Genomic DNA, 25315 nt, shown 5'->3' with positions numbered 1-25315 from the left:
CATTCAACGACCTGTCATTATCTCGACTATTCCGTCGCTCATTCAGTGATATGATAAATTACATAATGGGAGGGAGAGAGAGAGAGAGCACAAATAGATGGGTGGGTGGGAGGAAGAGAGACTGGGTGGGGAGGGAACTTGTGGTTGGAGAGAACTGACAGACTATTTTTAGCCTCTGTTTGTTTACATTCATGTAACATTTTGTGGACTACCAGACCCAAGGCTATACTGTTATGTAAGAGTACAATTTTCACCATACACAAACATTAAATTCCCATTGACAATGAATGGACAATTTACGTTATGTGTCTGAGCAAATCGGCAGTGTACGTTTGTCCTACACAATTTTACATATAGTAGGCTATAGAGCAAATTAGAATAGGCCTTTTTCCTTTCCAGTGGCTGTTTCCACCAAGTGTATTTCCATCAATGCATGCTCTGGTCTGCCCCTTTCCACTTTTCAGAGCGGCTATAGTCTATACAACAACATGGAGAAGGAACAATTGGTTAATGAAACAGAAAGGGATGATTTCAACATGTGTTTGCATTCATTAACCAGCAGATCCATACGGGGAGCCGTTCTAATTTGTCTGACAATCTGGAAACCGAGCGCCGCCCGACCCTTTCCTCTCTTTATAGCCGTGTCCCGCGCGCATGTGGTCGGATTCCCATGACTTTAACACTGTGTGTGTGTGTGTGTGTGTGTGTGTGTGTGCACGCGCGCGCGCAGGCGCGTGACCTCATTCGTCATTGGACGTTTTCGCCCCCGTTGAGTCTTTCAGGTAACAGGTCACCAAAATGTTGAATGGAAAAACGCGTGTATAATGTTGGCATAAAAGTGCGACACAAAACCGGCCGTGCGCCTCGGTTTGTTGGCGGATTTGCGTCGTTCATGATAGACGTTATGCGCTTATGCATTTGCATATTTGATGGAAAGGGGGCTTTATAGTTTTGGCTAATTGTTAGACTGAGAAATGTTTTTTCTCACTGAATGAACGAATGAATGACAAAACATGCTATCTAATCTATAGGCCTATAGCCTAAATCAACAGGTGTTTTTCATTTATAGACAAAACTGTCCATTTGTCTATAGTTCACTTAAGAAAGTGTTTATTCTCTAACATGTTCCATGTTAAAATTATATATAATCCATGTAATTTGTATCTGAGTTATCCAATCTGCTATAATCCCTTGTTGTGGCGCAGATTACATGGATTAGTGCTGGATCACCGCTGTGGGGGATTATCTCTGGCTAATGCGACACATTTAGCTGCATAAGTTCACTTTTCACATTTCCTTTCCGTTTTTCTCTATACCAAAAGCTCATGACATTTAAAGTCTGCGAAACTATTGAACATTTCAGAAAAACAAATTATTATTGCACCTGCACTGTTACCAATGCAATACCATGGCATGTTTTAATGCAGTCGGTGCATGGTTGTCAACCGTGCAGTGGTCCTGCCTTGAGGGGATTCCAGGTTGTACCCAGCTAAATGAAGGAGAGTTATATGCAGGTAACCAAATGGACCCTTATTAGACTTTTAACACTTGAATGTAAAATGAAACAAAATGCACGCAATGGGTCCATTTGGTTTCATTTTTACGCGAGAGAGTTAAATTATTGTTAAACATCTGCATTAGCCTATAAAATTGACAAGAGGTGCGGTCTGCACAAATAATAATTGTCATTTGTTGCTCCCAATTCTCTCCCAATGATGCCAACATCAGCCTGGAATTGTGGACAAAAATCTTATCCAAACAGGTAGGCCTATACCAAACGGTCGTCCGTCCTCCGTGGCTCAAACGCCGAATAAATAAATAACAGACATGAAAAGGGTGCAAACCCAACTTGTTTAAATATGCACCGTGACCCCGTCACGCTATGACGTCTCATTTAGTGAGTGTGCAGCGTCCGCCGTGGCCGTGATTCGGGGAGTGGACCGTGTGTTGCCATTCCCATGCAACTCCCCGCTCTGCAGCATGTCCAGGCCAGCGGGCGCATGTCACAGCGCTCAATGGATGAATGCACCGTCACACCCCGTCATATTAGAGAGGGGAAGAATCGGCGAATTAATGAGACGGGCCTTTTTATATATATAGGGACCATGCAGTCACCTGCCCATGCAGGTACCAGTGGAGTGGTCGCTTAAAAAAACCCAACAATATGTAAATTGTTTGAATAATGATTTGAAACCACAAATTGTGAATTCACTATAGCGTCAAACTCATGATGAATGGACGGAACCCCGGCGACGACTATGTGCGGAAGACGACGTCTCCTCCCTATACGCGTGCCGTGCGCGCGCTGTGAGCACGCGCGCGCGCTCATAAATCAGGTGTGTGTGTGTCTGAGTAGTGTGTGCGTGTGTGTGTGTGTGTGTGGGGGGGGGGCATAAAGGAGAACAGAACAGCGGTCGCGGTACCACCAGAAGCCCCCTCATTTATAACGCGACAAGTTGCATTGACTGGCACAAGTGGCCTTCTTCCCACGGCCGTGCGCCGTGCTGCAGCTTGCCATCTCGCCACACACACACACACACACACACACACACACACACACACACACACACCGTGCGTTTGAAAGAAAGACCTTTTCTCACAGGCAAACAAAGTGCCCCCCCCCCCCTCCCTGTGTCCCCATATGAAAGGAGTGAACACATGCGTACTTACACCGACTCCCAGACCAGTTGGGGTCCTGGTTTGCATGTTCAGGTACCGGGCGGTGCGTTCATTTGTCGCGCGACGTGTCAGTGCGCATGGCGCGGGCCCCCGGGGGCCACCGCTGGGCTTTTATTTGTCAACCAGTTCTCCCCAATAAAAACGTTATAGTGGCTGTCACGAGTGGCCCGTCGACCACTTTACTGGTGCGTCCATTTATGGCACTATAGTGAAGTGCGGGCCCACTTACGCGCCAAACAAATGACTTGAAAATATGGGTTCTCTTGTGCAGAAGATGAACCCGTGAGCATGATTTGGACTGTGGAACCGTGTGGACTGCAATCAGTGGAAGAAGTATATAGCCTGATTGTTTACGTAAAGTATAAACCACAATATACTATTCCACAGTCCTATTAGAAATTGTACTTGAGTAAAAGTACAAATGGCATGAAAAGAAGTACGAAAGTAAAAGTAGTATAGCTATACCAATTGTTTTCAAGACAAAAAAAAGGGAGCTTCTATTTTTGAATAGTATAACTAAAGTGTGCAAAAGGTAGGCTACAATATTTGCCTCAGGGTTGGCCATGCATGTAATGGAAAATCTAAAAGTATATAGCCGACTTGCATGATCTGCATGTTATGAAAGATTTGTTTTGAAGACATGCACTGCATGCATACATGTTGATGTATTGATGTGCAGTGATATGTATTTTTGTTACAAACATTAATTCAACAGTTTGCATGTAAGATTATATGCATTTATTGACGTGATCATATCAGTATACTATTTTTCGTTCTGCGGAAAAAAATGACCCTAAAATTACGATTTTCTCGTTTTTCTTGAACTTGCATGCAGCAGATTGAGTCGGGGAAGCCCTATCACATATAATTTCAACATTAAAAAAGTATCTCGTTCTTATAATGTAAAATATAAAGTCACACAGATGTATGAAAATAATTATTATCATCCACCTGAAAATTGTGCTTGTATTTATGGTGGTGGTGTGGTGGTAACCTGCTTGCAGACCAGTGATCTATTGACACAAACAGGTACTTTATACTTGTCAAGGACCGGCGTAGTGACAGCACTGACCCATGCGCTGCTGCATGTATACAAAGCATTGTTCTGGATAGTGGTTAAGGTGATAAATTATACTGTGCTGCAGCACTTATTAAAACAGGGTGCATGTATTGAGAAAGATATGTTTTTAATCGGAAACAGACATTTTCACTATAGCTGTCTGTAGGCTAATAACAGTCTTCATCATTGTGCCCTGCATGTTGCAGCATATTTTACTATTGCATTTCGTTAACACTGACCAGATTGTCAGCAGTGTATTATGCAAAATGTTACCTTAATACTACACCAATGAGGTTTTTAAAATCTGGCCAATTGTCAATAGAAACCATATAGCTAAAAGCGTCATCCAGATTAAATAGCCTGCCCTTATGCCATGAAGCCTTAATTGCAAGAGTTATGCGTAAATGTCTGTGGTCCATTTTTCGTATAGGACTATATCTTATAATCTTTGTATACATTTTATTAATTTTGAAACAACGTAAAACATTAAATTACATAAAAATGAATAGCCAATTTTGGCACTAAATGCAATAAGCTTTGCTAATGTTAAATTGGTATTAAAACGATTGAGAGAGAGAGAGCTGTGGTGGAGAGGGGGCGTGGTCCTCCGAGTCCGAGGATTATCTCGAGGTGCGCCTCGCGGACTGAGCTCTGATTGGTTGGCGCTCTCGGCGAACGGCACGCGACTATGGATGTCGCTATAAAGGAACCTCGCGTGCCGGCCAGTCAATTTAAAACTAAAGTGTTGACCGTCCAAAAAAAAGACACAACAGAATCGAGAAAACAACACGGCTGGTCACTCTTATTGTTCCTCGGGAGGATAATCAAAAGGGAGACGTGCGTGCGGGACAAAAAGATGGACAGTGTCAGCGTCTTGGACCCTTTCTCTGGCCTGGACTCTTTCTCCTCCCCGCCTTATTTCGATGACGACGAGTTTTTCACCGACCAGTCCTCCAGAGGCGACGGTCCCATGGACACGGACGACTTTCTGGACGAGGACGTGGAGTTCCTGGCCAGCCACCTCCAAGACTATTACAAGGAGGACGGCTGCGGCGGGAGAACGGCGCCTCATCACGACGGAGACTACGACCTGGGAAGCTTTTCCTTCTCCTCCTCCTCCTCCTCCACCTTCTCCTACGGCTGCGCCGACAGCATCACGCCGGACGGGGAGCTGTCGCCTGGTCGGCACCACCACCACCTCCACCACAACCACCACCTCCTGAAGCGCAGGCGGCGCATGCGGTCCGATACGGAGATGCAGCATCTGCGGCAGGCGGCCAACGTGCGCGAGAGGCGGCGGATGCAGAGCATCAACGACGCGTTCGAGGGTCTGCGCTCGCACATCCCCACGCTGCCCTACGAGAAGCGGCTGTCCAAGGTGGACACGCTGCGCCTGGCCATCGGCTACATCAACTTCCTCGCGGAGCTCGTGCAGTCGGACATGCCCATCCGGAGCAGCGCTAGCGAGGCGCACGCGCAGCCCAAGAAGGTCATCATCTGCCACAGGGGGACAAGTAAGTTCACCTTCCCTTATATCGATGAACCACTTCAACCCTATACATTTTCGGCCATTTGAAAACAGCTGATCTACAAGCTCACATGCGTCCCACCGTGGCGCATGAGCTGGTAGATCTGCTATTTTCAAAAGATTTAATTATTTTTACATTTTTACATTACTTTTTCTTAAGTAAAATATACTTTCCCACAATACACTGGTCCCACTTGCGGTCTTTTGTCACATTGTTTTTTTACTTCTTCTTAATTGACCAATTTTCTCTCTCTCTTTCCAGGATCTCCGTCTCCCAGTGACCCCGACTACGGCCTGCCTCCCCTGGCCGGACACTCGCTGTCGTGGACGGACGAGAAGCAGCTGCGGGACCAGAACATTATCCGGACCGCGAAGGTCTGGACCCCCGAAGACCCCCGCAAAGTGCACAACATAAAGTCCTCCTCCCTCACCAACATCGAGAATGAGCCCCCCTTCGGCTTGGTGGCCTGAAATATATAAAAAAGAGAACTTTAAAATACTTTAATATTGCAGCACTTGTTTGAAACGGGATGTTTTATTTTTATTTTTTAACGATGCACATTTTATAAATGTGACGATATACTTGATGTGAATGTTGTGATATTATGAAAGCACATTGTATAAAAATGCACAAGTTGTTGATAATGATGTGATTGAACGGTTCTTTGTATATATTTATGACATCAGTGTTTATTTTTGTATTTCTGGCAACTGGCAATCATGTAGAAAATGTGTATTTAATCTGTCTGTCATGCAATTTTGTAATATGTTTTAATTTAATAGCAATCGATATGAGGAGGAAAAAAACTATTTTTATATTGTACAATGATTTAATTTATATGCAATTTACAAATAAAATCTTTTGATAATTTAAAACTGATTCATGCTTTTTTTTACTCTATTGCTTTATAAACCAATTAACAACACAGATATAATAAGCATTCATTGTCATTCCCAGAATAATGATAAGATCTATATAGTTAATACACTTAAAGTGTAATTAAGTGTAGGCTATTTTGGCTCTTTAAAGTTGGGTTTGTCCAAGAGTTCAAATATTATGGTATGCAGTGATATGCATGTGTTAACTGATATGGAAAAATAAATAAATTGAAAACATATTGGTCATTCATTTAGTCAACTATATAGATATAACTATAATAGCCATTCTTATTTATTTGGTGATTCCATAATTTCTGGGCTCTGGTCAAAAGGCCATAATGAACGAGTTAAAGACGGTATAGCTCATGCATGAGGTCTGTCCAATACATCACTCTTAATAGCCGACCAATAAATATCATCGCATAAAATATGCAAATTGATGCTAATCAAAACAAACATGTATAGCAAAAAAAAAAAAGAATCAGCTGGAAGTGTCTGCAGCCTCCAGAACGTGCAGCATTATGGCGAAAAGCATTGTCTCGACGCTGGGGGTCTGCATGTGGACGCACAGGCTGCAGGCTATGAGGCTGTTGAATGCGACCAGGTGCTTGCAGGCCACATTTTCCCGTGGTATAGCGGCATCCCTCCAACATGTGTCCCCTTGTTTTGGCGTGCACGTCCCTACGTCAGTCTGTCAGCCCCTAGAGAGATGACAATAAATGCACAGCCACCATATATTATGCCACCGTATGCCCCTCCACCCGCAAAGTCATACTCACTTTGGGCTCCTCAATCGTCAAACGGCTTCTGCATGCGCTTTGCTAAGTTTGCTTGCTTGGCACTTCTGGATTTTTGTGCATTTTCTGGACTTTAAAATATTTGTAGGCTACTATATGAGGTATAGTATAAGAGGTAGGACTATGTTTATTAGATCCAGTTTGATATTTCGGTACATTTTTTCTTTCATATTTTATATGCAAAGGCGTATTAGGCGACATTTGCTATTGCATTTTAATTAGGCCTAGGCCTATACTACCTTAAAATGTAATCGTGACAGATTCTGTTTCAATGCATTAGGCAACGCCATTACCTTGGCGTCATATGTTAGGCTATAGGCTATACACTATTATAGGAGAGTATAGTTTAAAACATCATAGATTAGGCCTATACGATTTCCACCCCCTTCTGGTTGGGGAGTCGAGACCTGTGCACAGTGCACCGGCGCTGTAAGCCTCCAACAAGAGCATGTCATCTTATTACAGCGATTAGAAAGTCAAATGCTGGCCAGTCAATGCAGCAGCAACTTCATCTACTTCACAGGGAGGGGCGGGCAACAATTCAACGTTTACAATTCCACTCTAAAGAAGAAGGGACTTTTAGTCACTTAAAACAGTAGTATCATTGTAGTATGGCGCACCTAAAATGCCATTGTGGGCTTGCTGGGGTTTTGTATGCGAAGTCGCATTTACAAAGAGAGAGAAAACTTTCTAAACATCCTTTGGTCCGGTACCAGCCAAGCGGAAGGGACAGCCGTATTGGGGAGATTGAAATACTCTGGCTATCTTGTCAGTCTCCGCCGCGAGTTTGGCAAGGCTTTAAAGGGGACAACCATTTTACTGTCTGACAGGTTTTATTTCCCTTTTTTCTTAAGCCGGGACTGAACATTAGGATGCCAAGCGGCGATTCGGTGTAGAATGGGTCGATGTGTGCTGAAAAGGGGGCGTCAATTCACCACATAGTCAGCTACTGTTTGGCTGGAAAGAGCCTTTTGATACCTGTTGCAGACCGACCGGGGTGCTCTGGCATGTGGAAGAGGTAAATGTCAAGAAAAATAAATATGTAATCATAATAATAATCTGCCAGCCACTTAATAATAGTTATAGGCTATTGGCCAATTGAGCAAAATAGCTGGGCTACATGCATACATTGTTCACTAATTGCCTTGGCCTATTATTTTACTGCATGTATATTTATTCTGATATCGCAAAATCGACAGTGGCTTTGTAATGCCTGTGCAGGTAAATTGAAAGGGTTCATTCCCCGGTCGGGTCATACCAAAGACTCTGAAAAATTGGACCCAGTCCTCCCTGCTTGGCACTCAGCATCAAGGGTTGCATGATTGGGTTAATTATAAGCCTCGATGAGACCTCGGCCTGATTGGCAAGCATGGCTCGGGAAGGCTTATACTTTTACTATTCTCTATTCCGAATATTACATTTGTTAATTAATTAATTGCATTAATGATATTAATTACATTAATTAAAAAGGCGCAGCATGCCAAAGTTTCGTCTCTATCTAGGCATATCGAGGCTTATGCACACGCATTTTAATCTATTCATGTTTAACTTAATGATTAATCAAACAAGAGTTAATTAATGAAATAATATCATGACTGATAAATGCTCCCAAATCCGCATGCGTGAAGCCTTATGGTAGCTAACTATGAGAGAGAGCTTAATGAAATTAGCATAAACTGCAAATGAGTTAATTGCTATTATCGCGCTCATTATGTGCTATACATTTAATAATAAAACTCGTGAAAATAATCTCGTATGTGCTTGTGGTATCCGGGTCCAACACCAACCAAAACAACAGTGTGGAACTTTGTCTTGGAAACCAAAAAGTTAATATGTGCAAGCAAAATACAAATCTGCAAAGGCGCAAAAATAACACAAAAATAACAGGGCAATTTATATGTCTTTATCTATGGCTTTGCTCAAACCAACAGGTGTTTGCGCGAAGCCTGCCTTGCAGAGTGGGCTCTGTGGGCTAGAGAGAACCAGAGAGACAGGGAGGGGAGGTTGCCAAAGAGATGCGATCATTGCCTCCCTTCCTTGCGCCCTTCCATTTTACACGGCCCCTGGAAGCGCCTCACAACAATCTACATGAGTATATCTTTATAACGGCTTCCGTGTATCCCGCTGTAACAGAGCCGTCCCCTGCTCGTTCTCTGGGGGATGCACCTGGTATTTTAAACTTTAGTCCTTTCTTTCCCTTGCGTCCGAGTCCCTGGACAGCAGCTGCCTAAAAGCAAGCAAAGAAGAGGCCCTTACAGTGTCTCCGAAACGAGTTGGCACCGTTTTCTATGTCTTTAATGTTCCATCAGGCCATTGTCCCGTGCACAATATGGGAACTGTAAAGCATGACGTTTTGCAATAATAAAACACATTTTCAATGATGTGACACCATGGGCTGAAAGCTCACGGCGCGAGCCAGCCAACCGGGTTTGTTTTGTCCCCCCATCCGAGCATCTCCAGCCAATTAACAGCGAGGCCTTTTCGCTTTGGCTTGATAAGGCAATTAAATTTATGTCTGCTAATTTTTCAAGGAGAGAAAAGAGGCAGCACTCGGTGTTTTCTCTTCCTTGGGACACACGGCGTTTCCCTGCCATCACCTGGCGTTTTCTCCCCTCCAGAACAAACTATCATGCCGTGTGCCCCCCGAACCATCCGGCTCTCACCATACTGCGCCATTGTCTTCCCACGCGTTGATTACTCATTACTGGGATTTAACAAATCCTCGATTACGCATGTTTTGTGTCTCCATATTTTGATCCGCAAGATTAAGCAGATGCTGCGATTGAAAACTGAAACTGTAGAGCTACTCAAGTCTGAAAGAGAAGAGACGGGCACTCTGCTGTGAGCGAGAGAGAGAAAAAAAGATTTGGGCACATCTTCAGAGGGGGGAAAAAACACATTTAGCAGCCATAAAACGACTTCAACCTGCTCTATTTCAGCCTTTGTGTTGTTTGTGAATAATTAATGTTAATAGGGACAGGTTTGTGTACTTTGAATGCGGGGACCCACAGGTGCGGAGTGACAGGATGAATAACAGGCTCTGATTTTTGCCAAAGCTCGAGGGCCCTTGTCCGGGGTCTCCAAGCTGATGGAAAATATTGTCATCTCTTTGATTCACAGCATTACTTTCACGGAGAACAAAGCCGGGTGATGAAAAGCTTATGTTGTAATGAAACAAGGGGACGACGTGGTGGTCGCTTCAGACCGCTGAAAGAAAAGAAAAAGGGACCGAGTCAATGGCGAGGCGTGCGTTTTGTGCGCAAGTGCTCCATCTAAATCAAATAAAGGAGCCTTTCCAACTTTTAAAGGGCCACGTTTTACCTTTAATAATGGCTGGACGGCTGTAGCTATTAAGCATATGGGGCTAAGGCGCTGGTCCTTTGTCCCGGGGAAGCCCTTGAGATGGTAACTTGTGTTCTTTCCGGGATATTTAACTTCTCAATAGCTCCAACTTAGTGCGAGGCAACAAGTGGCTCCGATGCGCGCATATATAGGCTGAGTCGGGCTCTTTTCTATTGAGAACAAAACACAACAAATATAGTTCATTACAAAACAGAAGTGTCTAGGCAATGGGAAGACACATGAAATCTAAGCTACCGTGACTTACATTTTTAGGGGAAATTATTTAAAAGTTGAACTTGGCGAAGGATTATGTCGTCTCTCCGGGGTGTTTTTGCGCACGGAAAGCATGGTAATCTTTTTAGACTGAGACTCCAGATTGCGCATGAAGTCAATCTCGAGTCTTTACTCTACTCTGCGCAGTGCGCAACAGAGGGGAAATTACGTAAACTTGCATGGCCTATATATTTCTCTTGCATGAAACATACCTTAATCTAAAACATTTGAGCTCACTTTATGCCTAAAATACACTGAAAGTGGAATTTAGAACAGGGGCGCGGCACACAATGGTAAAATATTTTATATGAGCTTGTAGATAGCCTGCAAAGTATTTTAATAACGACATGTGATTAGTTAACTCCAAACAGGCATGCATGTGCATTCGTGCGTAAAAGTGAAAAGCATGCTGTGAATATTAACTCGTTGCGTAATGGCACGTCACATGCGCGCGCTGCATGGATTTGTCATAATAGTAATCTCAGTCAGCTGTGCAGAAATTTAACAATAATCCATGTCGCCATTTCATTGTTATCGATTCGAAACATGGTAAAACACAAAAGACATGTGAGAGAGGCTGTCTCATGATGCATGATATTTTGTGAAAACGTGTTATTTTATATGCAGACACTTACAGTCTATTTAATTAATTAATGGCATGCTAGTGTGATTCAGGACGATGGCACAATGAAATTGCCCATTATGTGTTTTATTTTTTTATAACAATCTAATTGTTAGTGCTTTATGACGTTGTATAGTGATATAATATATATTTGAATTACAACGTTGCGGGACGATAGTTCACATGTTGATTACTATACGACCGATAAACTGCACTTTCACAACCTCATGCATGCATGCATGCAGTTAACTCAAATTATATAATGTAAAGTAATCTGTTTTGTTATGGATGTGTTAAACCATAGTTTCTCATGGTCTTGGGAGCATAATATTCTTGTGACAGTAGTGTGTTGAGGGCTTTATGACAGAGCCAGCTGGCCCCCTCGCTGCACCATACACGGACGGGCTGACCTCTGCACCGGGGAACGGGATATTGTGCCTTTGACTGAATTAGCCATAAAGACGTCTCGCTATGATCTTTGTTGGCTCTGAAAGACGGGTGGATATGAGAGGCATTGTGCACAGCTTTTGCGTGCCCCATGCATGATGAAATATTACAGTCTCTTTTTTCTTCTGCTTCTTTTCTTTGGCCACGTGACGACGTCACGAAAAAAGTAGACTATGGATGGTGGAGATCAGGTTCTTATTCAAAATTATATCTCTATAGCCTGCCCTATATATGGAATCTCACATTTTCAGAAATATATAGCTTTAAAATCTACAGGTTGTTGCTAAGTGATTTTCGTGGCTTTGTGTTAAATGAACGAATTTGGGTTATTCCGGCAAGTTATGTCTTGAAGGAAAATACACAGCTTAAAAAAATGCACAACTGCTTTATAGGCTTCCTTACATGCACCAAATAATAAATAAATAAATAGGCTATACTATTATTTGTTATGTTTAGTAGGCTATATAAAGCCCCTTTCCCTCTCCTTTCTTTTCTGCAAGACTCCGGACTGAGTTGACAAATGATCGATTTTCTTTTGAGATCCCCTTTTCCTTGAATAACGCGACGAAAAAGTGAAACAAAAATGTGATAAATTACTAATATGCTAATTTCATTCATGTGCCGTTTGTAAGTGTGTCCGCGGGGTTGAAAAGTGTGAATGAGGCCTTGCAGAAGTTGCAGTCAGTCTGTGCGCACCGGGGGACCTCATGGGACCCCAATGAGTCGATCAAAGCGACCCCAAAACTATCTCCATACAATATAAAGTCCCGCGATTCCCCGAATCGCCGTCGTACGATAGGATAGCAGGGACACACACAAACTCGTTTCAAACCCTGCTAAATTACTCTTTTGTCCCCATCTCTCTCCAAGACTTGACTTTTGCTTCTCGAGAACGTTTTTTTTTTGCCCCCTCTGCTCCCTCACTCTCTCCTTTCTCAGTTGCCAGGATTCAGAAGTGTAAAAGCATGCATCATTTTTCACCAGCTCCCCCGTTTTGATATTCACAAAGGGGGCTGCTATGGAACAGCCTCTTCACTTGTTCGCCGGCTTGAACTTCACTGATGTCCGACTGCTCTCTTTTCCTATTCTAAACGCGGCGCAGCGGGGAGGGATTTGCAAGACAAATGCAGCTGTGTGTGTGTGTGTGTGTGTGTGTGTGTGGGAGAGAGAGTCAAGTGGCACACAAACCCTGTTCAGTTGGAGAAATTCAGCATTATGCAAACGACAAATCAATCAAAAACAAAAAATACAAAAAAGTTTGAAATAGGGAACAGTCAAAATCATTCATCATAGGCGTCCTGACAGTCCTGCGTGACAATGGACAAAAATAAATGAAGCAAATGCAGGTATAAAACACCCCCAGCCAGAACTATAATTTTTAGAGTTTTACACAACAGTTTTGTTTTTCACAGGAAGAATTGCATATCCATAAAGTTTATAGCTTTATGAAGCTATATGTATTCCTTCATGCAAGACATGAGACTCACTTTATCAGTCCTGCCATAGCTATTTTTTACTTTACTGCAGGAGTATTTCCAATTTCCAGTATACTTTTACTTCTACTTATACACTCACTAATGAGGTGACTATCATCACTTCTTAATGCATTACCCACTTATTATATTATGTATGTATAGGGCTATACATACATTTAGGCCATTTGAAAATAGCAGAGCTACAATTACACTACAAGGAACTTGTAGATCTGCTATTTTCAAAATACTTTTATACCAAGGAACATTCTGCACAATACTCTACTTGTGGTAGCCTATACTTTAAGTACATTTTGATACCAGAATTCCAGACTTTTACTTGTAACAAAGTAGGATATGTCTACATTGCAGTATTGATACTTGTACTTGCAAGTACTTATCCCACGACTGCACTCAGCTCTCCTTATCTCCCATAACCAGCCCAGTGGAAGCCAATGGTTTCCATGTGGCTGAGAGCCAGTGGCGACTGGGATGACTTCCAGCCTTGGAGGACTGTGATTAACCCAAGTGCGGTCATTCTCTGCGGGGTCTCTCTGCAACCTGCTAACGCTATTTATCCACTCTCCAATGAAGCCAATTACTTTTAGACAGAGGAGAGTCGGCACCCAACACTATGTGTTGTTTTTGCACACCAATAGAGTATGGCGCTGAAAGAGAACGCAGACATATTGAGTGGGAAACCCTCCTGAGTCGGTTCAACAGGCTGTAAAATATACCTACAGTCCGTTTCTATGGAGACCCCCAGCACCATAGGGCCTGTGTGTGTGTGTGTGTGTGTGTGTGTGTGTGTGTGTGTGTGTGTGTGTGTGTCTCTCTCTCAGTGGAACAACGGCCTCATAAATGTCAAGTCAAGTGTCTTAAATGTATAAAAGAATAGTTTAAGCCCCAGACAGTGACATTTGTATTCAGTTGACCTATAGCAGACCTGCAAAAGTGCAGGAACCTGTTGTCCAGACTGGCCTATACATTTTCTTGCACAGTTTTGCTTATAGGAGAATCTGATGGCAGGGGCAGCATCTGCATCATTATATCATTTTTAACTATTTATTTTATTTTTGAATGGTCTTGGCTAACGTATGTGATATAATTGTATCCTTCAACTTCTTCTTTATGTGCCCCAAAATGACTGGATACAGGTTTTGTAGCAATTTGTAGAAATATTAGACTTTATAATTGTCAGAATGTTTAAGCATGTTCAAATCATGTACTTTGTTACTTAAAACATTTTTGGAAGCCCATTTAACACAGAGGTGCCCACTTATATTTTACACACCGAGGCATAGTTTGGGACTATTGTTGAGTGATCTGCCAGATATAATACAGGCACAGTTGAGAACCAGTGGTTCTCAAATGTTATCTCCGATTGCTTGTACAAATGGAACCAAATGGACCTGGCTGTAAGGTTTCATTTGGTTCCATTTGTACTCTCAGAGTTACGGACCTGTAAGGGTCCATTGGAAACCCTTCAAGGAATCCTTCCTGCATGCATGGACCCCACTTTGAAAACCACTTCCCATTGTCACCCAATGCAACCTATATGTTTCAATAATGCATCAAGATGGTCTATTAATTGTTCTGTGTGTTTTACTACAGCCAGCGCTCTGTTTAACACAAAATGCCATCACATAAGTGTCAAATTGTGTTAGTTTTTATTGAGTTACCAGCATGCTGCGTGGAAAACCAAGCGAGGCAATATCTGTCTCATAAATGTCAAGTAAAAATCATTTTATTAGGTTACTTGTGTGTTAACAGTGGTAGAGTAACAATAATCAGAAGAAGGGGGCAGTTGGCGCTCTTAATAAAGCAGTCATATCCCCAATCATTGGTTGGGCTAATTGACAGCAGCATGAGAAGCAAAGGGAGTAATTGATTATAGGCTTGTCCTATTCACAAGACAGAGGGGGAGGGGGGGCTGGAGAAAATGCTGCTTGTGTGTGGGTGGGTGGTTTGGCCATCCAGCCTGTGTGAAAGCATTAGCTGGCATAGGCTATCCTATACTGTCCGCTAACCTACAAGTGATAAACCAAGATTATGTGTGAGCAGTGGGTATATATGCATCAATGGAGCAATACACATTTTCTCTTCATGCATGAGTCTAGCTGCTTTTCCTGTCCTGCAGAAAAAAGTGAACTATATAGAAAGGCTCAAACACAGCAATCCTGCATCACACCCAACCAACCCCTCATTGACAGTGACAAGAGAATGTTTTTTTAAAAGGCTTAGTTGCATTCCTGTATTTTTAAGGCTGGTATAGTCGTGCTAAATGAGAGGAAGACTTCCCTCATTCACCACATTCTTCTTACTGTTCACCACCTCATTGACTATCATCACTTCTTTCCACTATTGTCTTTATACCCTTTCTTTACATAGGATTGTATATAGGCCTATAGATGGATGGATAGACAGGTTATGTTCTTTATTTCCTTGATAAGTTTCTCAATGAACTGCCTTGAGGAGAACTCCAGAATCATCATGGTCATCACAGGGACAGGAGCATTGACCAGTCATACTGCCATTCTATGATGTCATGACATGTGCACTGAAATCATGTTAATTGCATATTATGTGCACATTGCACAATGCACATACCGTATCATGTGCACGCCAACTGTATTAATGTCCATCTCTCAGTTCTGCTTCGAACACTTTTCTACAGATTTAGTGGAGACTTGTGTACTTATCTTGTGCTGTGAAGGATCAAAATCACATCACAGTTTGCAGGTGTAAAGATTAAAGAAGTGGTGGAATTATTATTATTTTATTTTTTCCGCTCCTTTTTGTAGTTTCCGTGAGAAAAACTTGTGCTATACTGTTAACCTTTTTTCTTTCATAGTCACAACACAATTTCCTCTTTTCTTGGGATTACCGGTAGTAAAGTTTTGGGTTATCTAACCATCAGTAACACCCACAAAACAATGATTTAATTTCAATTGTGAGACATAATGTAGTTTAATTAAACAGAAATCTATTGTCAATGGTCAATATGTACAGTATATCTTCTTTCATTATAACATCATGAATAAAAGTTGCCACTACTTCTTCTTTAAACTTTTGCAATAAAACATCTAATTCTTTGTAGAAATGTGTGGCCACAGTAGATTTCATGGGTGCATTCATTGCTTGACACAATGGGAGAATCAAAGCCTATAGGGAGCTGTATTTACTCCTGCTCTGAGTTGGGCCAAGAAGTGAATCTCTGCATCATTCACTTCAAAGCCTTTTATCACCACATTGTTACATCCCACAATAAATTGGCGAGTCATTTTGAGGAAGAGAAAAAGCCATTGGTTTCATCCCGTCCCATCCCAAGTGATCTTTTTGTGACCAATCAAAGTGAATGTCGGGTCCGGCCCATGGGAGGGGCGACATGACATTTCCACGGGAGCTTCTAAACAGGTCAGCCAAGGGAACCATAGAGCCCAAAGCGGTGGGAGGGGGACACTTTCAACCAAAACCGTGTAACTGAATCTAAACCAGTGGTTAAACCCATTCAGTGGTGCAGGAATGGGGAGAGTCCTGACAATACAATACCATTCACAGGCCAGTGGAATGACCAGGGAGGGGTTTTAATCAGCCAGAAAGACTCTCCTCACTTCATCAGCTAGTCAGTCATTCCATCTGTCACTGTCCTGCACTGACTTGCTCACTGATTTACTGCACTGACTGATGGACTGAATGTCTTTGCAAGGCTGGCTATATAGCGGACATGGCTACAGCGCTGAGGGACACATGCAGGCATAGGATCCTTCCTTCACATTATTACAGTGCTGAAGCATTCTCTTGTTTTGGATATAATCGGATGCTCGACTCTCTGCTCATTGTCACATAGACCATCGGGGAATAAGAAAAATGTAAAGGGGCTTCATGCATTGAGAGAGGGGTTGAGAGATGTGAAGGAGTGAAAGGGACAGAGAGGGACAGAGAATGGGCCACTAAGACTTTGTCTGCCCTCGGCCTGACCTGCAGCTTTCAGGGGGCTTGAACACATCAGAAATCCCATTGTGGGAGGTGATTAATTGAGAGTGATAACTTACCATGAACGAAGATTGTTATAGGCTTTAATGCGGTAGGCCTGGCTTTTTAAATGCCGCTTTCACGTAGCTTTGTAGTCCAGCATATGGGCCCAGACGTATTCACTGACAAAAGGCGAACGGGAATTTATCACGCTTGTACGTCCTGCTAACAACGTGTTCTTTTTTTTTGGGAGGTGGGGGTGGGGGGGCAGTCTTCTTTTAGAAGGCTTCCACTCTTTTGGCTGTCCTTGCCGTCTTTGATATAACTTTTAAAAGTCTAGTGCTGATGAGGGAAAACATGTTTACATGTGGCTGTGATTAATAAGTACTAGGAATATTGATACAGTGACTCAGTGAGGTCTGTAACGGTTCCACGTTGGTGACAGTTAACTGTGCACCTGATATGGCCAAAGTCCACGTAAAATATGTCATGATTCCTATTCTAAGCGCTTCTATTTGACCATCAATGTGTTTGATTGAAAAATCTCAACATAATCATCTTAATGTTTTTTCATGCATCCGTTAACTCACATGCAGCCTGACTATACACCTATCTGTATACTGTATAGTTAGTAGTTCACTGTTGGAGTCACTAACTTCTGACTGGAAGATTAGTTGCTTTCTACACCTGTAAACCTTTACAGTATCCTATATTAGTACAGCACTGACGAAGGTCTTAGGACCGAAACGTTTGCTTTTTAATTGCACTTTGAGCACAGAGCACTTTATGAGCATGATAAAAAAAAAGGAAAGAATATTTTCTTAAGTCTCAGTCTAAGGAGTTTTACTTCTATTTTCTGTACGGTGAGCAAGTCTTTTTCTGTCAAAGTTTCCCTTATGTTTTTGAGACCACCGCTACCGTAGTCAAGTTTGGGAAAAAAAGGACAAAGAAAGGCTCAACAGTTTTTCATTATAGGACATTTTCAAATACGTAAAATGGCAAAAATAGCAGATGTACAAAGCTCACTAAAATGCATTGTGAGCTTGCAAATCAGCTATTTTCGCTGTTCGTCATACAATGAATGCATGCTTTAGGACACAACTATGGTCGTCCACTGTTCTCCAGCAATTGTAGCCATAGCAATAGAAGATGGACAGAGACACGCACATGGCACAAGTGTGTGTACGTACCTCAACCCACACAACTCAGCTCAGGGCCAAAGCCCTTCACGCCATCTAAAGAGGATAAGTGAGCAGCCGAACAGGAGGAAACGGAGAAGGCGAGGCGGCAGAACCAAGTTAATGTTGTGTGGTGACATACCCTGTTTGTTAAGTGTCTTTCAGTGGTGTCAGGACCCCGGGCCCTGGACTATGGCTGTCCACTGGCCCTTATCTATCCCAGCTCAATTACCAACGTGTCAGCGGTGATGTATGAGGCTGGATTCTCATGGTTTAGGCCAAGGAAAGAGGGGGGGGAGGGGTCGATGACCAAGCTAGGAGGCCAAGGAGGGCTCGGAAAGGTTGGGGCCTGGCTAGAGGTGGCCCGCTACCACATGGTTTGGTCATGGTGGCCGGGTGTGTGTTTTGTATAGACCTCGGGGGTTCTGGGGGTACGCAGAAAGGGTTGGGGTCTCCGGGGCTCCCAGTGTGGGGGCCCTGAGATGTAGGCGGCCGGTCCAAGGGGTCAGTGAGTGTCCTTCAGGGTCTAAGTGGCTGAAGACCGGTGGCTTTCTCAAGCATTGTTGTCACCCTCCACCACGCTCCCTGTCAGCTCTGTTGACTTTTACTTGATGGTGGCACACAGCACAGGACGGGGAGAGCCCTTTGGACCTGAAGGCCTGAGTGCAAACAAAGCTGTGTTGAAGCAGGTCAATGGACAGAGTGATGGATGAATGGTTGGATGGACAGACAGAAGGATGGATGAATGTATACACAGAGCTATTGATTAGGGTCAGGCCTGCATAACGGTCCGCCTATACATAACCAAGAGTTAGCCTTTTATTAAAGTCAGGTATCGACATGTCAATATTGGCAATATTGGCAAATAGATACTCATTGGTAGAAATTCATACGAGAGGTTTCAGGTGATGTAAAAGGTTTTTGAGAGGCCTAACCAAGACAAGCAGTATAACTTTGTGGAACATACTGCATCTGTAATAATTTGTACTGCAGGAAAAGTAGTCAGATATTTAATAATGGCACACATTTGGGAATTCAAACAGACCATTTAAAATAAAAAACTGTTGGTTAAACCCCCAGAAGAGAAGAGTGAACATTCTCCAAACATCTTTGATACTGTAGAAAAGTAGTACCTATACTGCTTTAGGCTAATATGTAAAAAAAAATAGCAGATGTACAAGGTCACAGCGTGGCACGAAGTGACGCGATGTGAGCTTGTATATCTGCTATGTATAGCTAAAAAATATGCTCAAAGGTAATTCAACAATCCCGGCAGCCTCCGTATATGTCACCTTTTGATCTAAAGCCGTCAAGGTGTTAATGGGTTTAGTCAGGTGTTGGTGTTTTTATCATCTGGCTCGGTCAGTCAGATGTCTTTGCTAATTAGGCTGTCACAGCCACTGCTACCCATGCTGATAGTCACAGTCTAGCCTCTCCAGGTGGAGGAGAAAGGAGGAAACAGATTTTGCCTTAAAACATGACCCCCAGGGTCTTATCATCATTACAGAGGATCTTCTCCTTGTTGACATATCTAATCCCTGTTCTTTTTTTCCCCCCTTCTTCTGTCATTTTGTTTTCTCAAGACGACGACGGCATAATCTGTTCAGATTAATGGGCCGGCTTCTGTGCATCAGATAGCTGAGTCTGTGTTGTGGGCTTCCATATTGATAGAGGGGAGGGAGGAGGGAGGGGGTCCTTAAGCCTTCAGCCCCCCCAAACCCCCACAAACCCCCTGACTTATCAGCGGCGGTCGTGTCGACTAAGCTCATTAAGCCCGCAGACCAATTATGATGACAAAGTCAATAGCTGTGCTGCTCAGCTAGTTAGACCCAGAGAGATTAGAGTGGCTCAGGTCACTGTCAACTCAGGACCTTGGAGGACCAACCGCAGTTGGAATATTATTCTCCAACTTTCTTATTAATGTTTTATTAATTCATGTTCGTGTATTCTTTAGATATGTGACTCTTTGGATTTTCTCCTGTTCGTTGTCTTTTAAAAGATACTATACAAATAAAGATTATTATTTCCTTTCTGTCACCAGAAAGGCATCATTTGAGTATATGACCTGTAGTATTTATAACCTTAGGCCCTTTAAAAAAAAAAAGGTGAAATACATTTATAGTTAAATGTCAATCTTTTACATGCTGCTACTGCAGCATTGTTCAAGTGTCCAAAAAGGGATAGAGAGAAGCACTACGCTTCTTACATTTCATTTTGAAAAAGCACGCCTCATAGCATATGTTTACACTATAGGTCTACATGGATACACTGAGATATGTACATATACTATACTATACAGTATACACATACACCTGCACATATCTACATACTGTACATACAGCCACACAGCAGTGCTGAAGCATCGTGATCTCCCGCCAGGCCAAAGGGCCAGGGGGCGGGGCAGGGATTATGTATTAGACTCTGTGAGTCTGTCTGGCTGAGCAGCTTATCTCGGCCCCCACCGTACCCATCGGTGTGAAATGTTGCACGTACGCCCCCTGTAGGCCAAGGTTAGGCACTTAGAACAGGCCACTTCACGTTTTGGCCAACGTTTTGTAGCCTGGGGTCCACCTATGCTTTCTATGGCATAGGCAGCTCCCGGCAGGATCCGCCGGGAGAATCTAGACGCAGCTGCACGACATGAGACTAATTAATTAGAGCGACAGAGAGAGAGGTGTGTGTGTGTGTGTGTGTGTGTGTGTGTGTGTGTACGGGTCTGCGTCAATTTAACAAAGGTGCAGACGATCCAAAATCAGCAGAGAGTGATCGACGTTTGCGCTACTCTTATTGAAGTGGACTTTTTTTTCTCCCTGGAAATAAAAACAATGTCCGTCCTCAAACTGGGAGGTCGGGGTTCGATCCCCGGCCGGGTCATACCAAAGACTGTAAAAATGGGACCCAATGCCTCCCTGCTTGGCACTCAGCATCAAAGGGTTGGATTGGGGGGTCAAATCAACACAGGCACAGACGCGGCACGGCTGCAGCTCACCACTCCTTGGCTGCGGCTCAGCGCTCCAAGAGATGGGTCAAATGTGGAGAACAAATTTGTGTGACAAATAGTACGACTATGACTTTGACTTTGAACTTCCCATATAGAAGATTTTCCACAAGTTTGCCTTTTCTTCAAATTCCAATTTTTGCTACTACTCGAACAAATTCTATCCAAAAGCCAATCAGCATATTGCCAACTCACCCCCTGCACAAACTGTTCAAATCCCTATAACGGACTGTACTGTTGAACAAGGCATGATCACTGCCTATACAACGACCGGGCTGGACTGTTGAACAAGGCTTGATCACTGCCTATACAACGACCGGGCTGGACTGTTGAACAAGGCTTGATCACTGCCTGTCTCAGGCTGGCCTTGGACTTTTGCTTTCCTCATGGACGTATACCTGTGGATTGTACAGTAAAGCAACCTTTTGTGAACTATGGGGTTGAATTTATCACTTTCCAGTTTCCAATACTCTGCACCCATTTCTAAACCACATGTAGGCTACATGATGTTTGGATGGATATGCTATATGTAAATAGTAGATGCGTGCATTGTCTATTTTTTGATTCCTCGTTTTTCCCTCCCCTTGTTGTTTTCTCCCAATATAGTGGACCAAGTGCAACAACGTTGTGTTGGAGATTGAATGCCACCAATTCGGGAATGTGTTCAGGATGTCTCAGCCTGGGATCGTATCCCAAAGTCCGCTTTAAGGATGGACTCCTGCAGGGAAAAGGAAGAGAGGTCGGCCTAAAACAACCTGGCGACCAACTGTGGCAGCCAAGCTGAAGGAGATGAACCTGACGAGGGGCGACCGAGGCACAATATGCAGCACAAGGCCGTATGTCCCACGTGGGACGAAGAGAATTAGGTAAGTAATATCTATATGCCAATTATCCCCAATCATACATATAGTCCTATCTGACCCTTACTGATACTGATAGGTCTTAGTCTCTTAGGGATGGTGTTTGAAGAACACACATCTCTTTTCGCTTGACGGTGAGGAGTTTCACCGGGGTTGGGGGCAACGTATGTCTGTGTATAGTAACAACATTTTCTCATAGTTCGACAGCCCTTCTGAGCAGGCGTCCTGACAAACGTGTAAAGGGTCCACTAGAGTTCAGCAATGTCAGAGATCACCCTCCCTGCCCAGTAGTGTGGTCTAGAATGTGTTTATCAATGTCATTAGACCACACTACTAGTCAGTAGTAGTGTAACAGTGTATGATGTGGTCAGTAGTAGTGTATGGTGCAGTAGTGTGGTCTGTAACAGTGTATGGTGTGGTCAGTAGTGTGGTCTTTAACAGTGTATGGTGTGGTCAGTAGTGTGGTCTGTAACGGTGTATGGTGTGGTCAGTAGTGTGGTCTGTATAACAGTGTATGGTGTGGTCAGTAGTGTGGTCTGTAACAGTGTTTAATCATGGTGTGGTCAGTAGTAGTGTGGTCCACAAAGGTGTTTCGTCGTTCGGCTAATGACTCTGACGAAGTTTTAAATATACCCACTTTAATTCCCCTTCTCCTTCATTGCTTACTAAATAGATGACTTGTACTTTCCCCCCCAGCTTAATGGAAGCAACCTTTGTGCATGCGTAATTCTTCCCTTAAAGCAGTGACGACAATTTAACAGCGCAACAATAACGGGTTAGAACCAAAGCTATGAATATTCATTAGTGGCGAGGCAGAGAGCCAAATGAAAGGCTTGATGAGACGAGCGGGACTTAATGGGACATGCACCTGTTGAACCCTGATCTGTCTGTGTGAAAATGTCCCGCAATGAAACACAAGTGGACGGCTCCATTTCACAAGGACACGCTGAAAGAAAGAGTGTTGGGGGGTTATGCATATGTGAGTGTGCATCTGATATGTGTATCTGTAGGTGTGTGTGTGTGTGTGTGTGTGTGTGTGTGTGTGTGTGTGTGTGTGTGTGTGTGTGTGTGTGTGTGTGTGTGTGTGAGACTGATGCTGAGGTGTATGGTGAACATTATCCCTAGTCTGAGTACATCATAATAGATGAAAGTGGGCAAGCTTGTAGATCAGCTGTTTTCAGTGATGATTTGGTGTAGAGGGAAAAGAGGAGTACAGACTAGAGCCTTGGGGGACCCCATTCAATGCAGTATATAGTTAACCCATTAAGACCTGAAGCCGATTCTGCCTTATTGCTGTTTTCGTGCCACGGACCCCCAAAGTGATATAGGAACCCCAGAAGAGAAGATTTGTGTTAAACACTTACATTATTTATTTTTATTTTTATAGCTGATGTGTTTATCTGTTATTCTGTTAATAGCCAATGTATAAAATATGCCTCACAGAGTCACAGCTATAGAAGGTCCAGGGTTTGATTCCCGCTCGGGACGCTGTTGGCGCTGGGGGTGTGTTCTCTCCTCCGTGTCATCAGTGCCCATACCCTAGGTGGGGTTGGCGAAAGGTCCTTTCTGTGTGGAGTTTGCATGTCCTCCCCGTGTCCCTTAGGGTAGGTACCCTCACAAGTAACATGCAGTAATCCTGGTCTCTAAACTACCTCCCCCTGGCCAGCCGGGGCACCTGACGGAGAGGAAAGGAACTGGTCGGAAATAACATGTTCCTTCCACGCACTACGTCCAGGCAAAGAAACTCTCCCCTATCAGGTGAAAAGAAGCAGCTTGGACTCCTCATGCATAGAAGGAAGCATGAGGTCAGTCCGCTGCCCCCCCAGGTTGGCAGAGGAAGTGTAGCGGGTCAGTTAATACTTAGACAGACAGACAGACTGCACATAGAAACAGGCACACAAAGCCTGGGAACTGAACAGTACAACCACAGTCTTATATACTGTTGTACTGGGAGTTGACCAGTACAACCACAGTCTTATATACTGTTGTACTGGGAGTTGACCAATACAACCACAGTCTTATATACTGTTGTACTGGGAGTTGACCAGTACAACCACAGTCTTATATACTGTTGTACTGGGAGTTGACCAATACAACCACAGTCTTATATACTGTTGTACTGGGAGTTGACCAATACAACCACAGTCTTATATACTGTTGTACTGGGAGTTGACCAATACAACCACAGTCTTATATACTGTTGTACTGGGAGTTGACCAGTACAACCACAGTCTTATATACTGTTGTACTGGGAGTTGACCAGTACAACCACAGTCTTATACTTAAGTCTTGTACTTTAATTGGTTGAGATTTACACGCTACTATTTATTTGTTATGTGATTGGTTCAGGCTACGTCGCAACACAATGGCCGACGCTCTATATCAGGACAGTATTTTGTGTGATATCTCCGTTGGAACACTCACTCCTTGCCTGTGTAGATGAGGTGTTGGCCACTGAGCAGCTCCACTGTGGAGCATTTGATGGTTCAGTGCCTTGCTCAAGGGCACTTCAGTGCGGTGTTGGGTGAGTGGTGACAATTCACTTCCCCACCCAGATATACGGGGAATCGAACTGGCAACCTTCCGGCAACAAGCATGCTCCTCTAATTGGGGCGGCAGTGGATCATGGGTAGAGTGGCCGGTAGCGCGGTCGGATGTAACCGTGAGGTTCCCGGTTCGATGCCGGGCTCCCCCAGAGTTATAGTGTCGAAGTGCCCTTCAGCAAGATGCTGAACCCCTAATTGCTCCCGATGTGCAGGTTGGTGCCTTGCATGGTTTCCTCCGCCATCAGTGTGTGAATGGGCGAATGTAATGCACAATCTATGTAAAGCGCCTAAAGGCACTATACTATAAATGCACAATTGATCATTTAACTCTTTAGGCCACCGCTGCCCTACATGGACTGCATGAAGTCTGTCCAATCTTCAGAAAGGCTTTTTGTATTGCATGGCAAAGCCACATTGGGCAGAACCAGCAGATGCTAAAGTTTCTTTTTAATGTAAGCAGCCAAAGCTTGTGCTCCAGAATGTTTAATCTGGAAGATCTCTTGTTCACAACATGTTCAAAATGCTTGAACTCAACAGCTTGTGCTGTGGGAATTGAATTGAAATGGAATTGTATTGCTGTGTTACTGAGATTAGGTTTACTCCTCCTCTTTGACATGTAGGGTTTGGCCACTTCACTCTCCTTGTGAATAATTGGGTAT

At 43.5% G+C, this 25315-nt stretch overlaps 1 protein-coding gene across 1 annotated transcript; it reads left to right on the top strand.

Moving 5' to 3' along the window:
- Positions 1 to 4595: 4595 nt before the first annotated feature.
- On the top strand, positions 4596 to 5738 carry ptf1a (pancreas associated transcription factor 1a; the record flags this gene model as incomplete). The annotated part of the gene is made up of 2 exons (XM_080777600.1): positions 4596 to 5253; positions 5530 to 5738. 2 exons carry the CDS (start codon positions 4596 to 4598, stop codon positions 5736 to 5738), a joined length of 867 nt encoding a protein of 288 aa, XP_080633726.1.
- Positions 5739 to 25315: the final 19577 nt, after the last annotated feature.

Source organism: Protomyctophum bolini (genome assembly GCF_963924005.1).
Source record: "Protomyctophum bolini genome assembly, chromosome: 12".
NCBI lineage: Eukaryota > Metazoa > Chordata > Actinopteri > Myctophiformes > Myctophidae > Protomyctophum > Protomyctophum bolini.
Note: the sequence above shows the minus strand (reverse complement) of the source record. Positions and strands in the feature narration are given on the sequence as shown.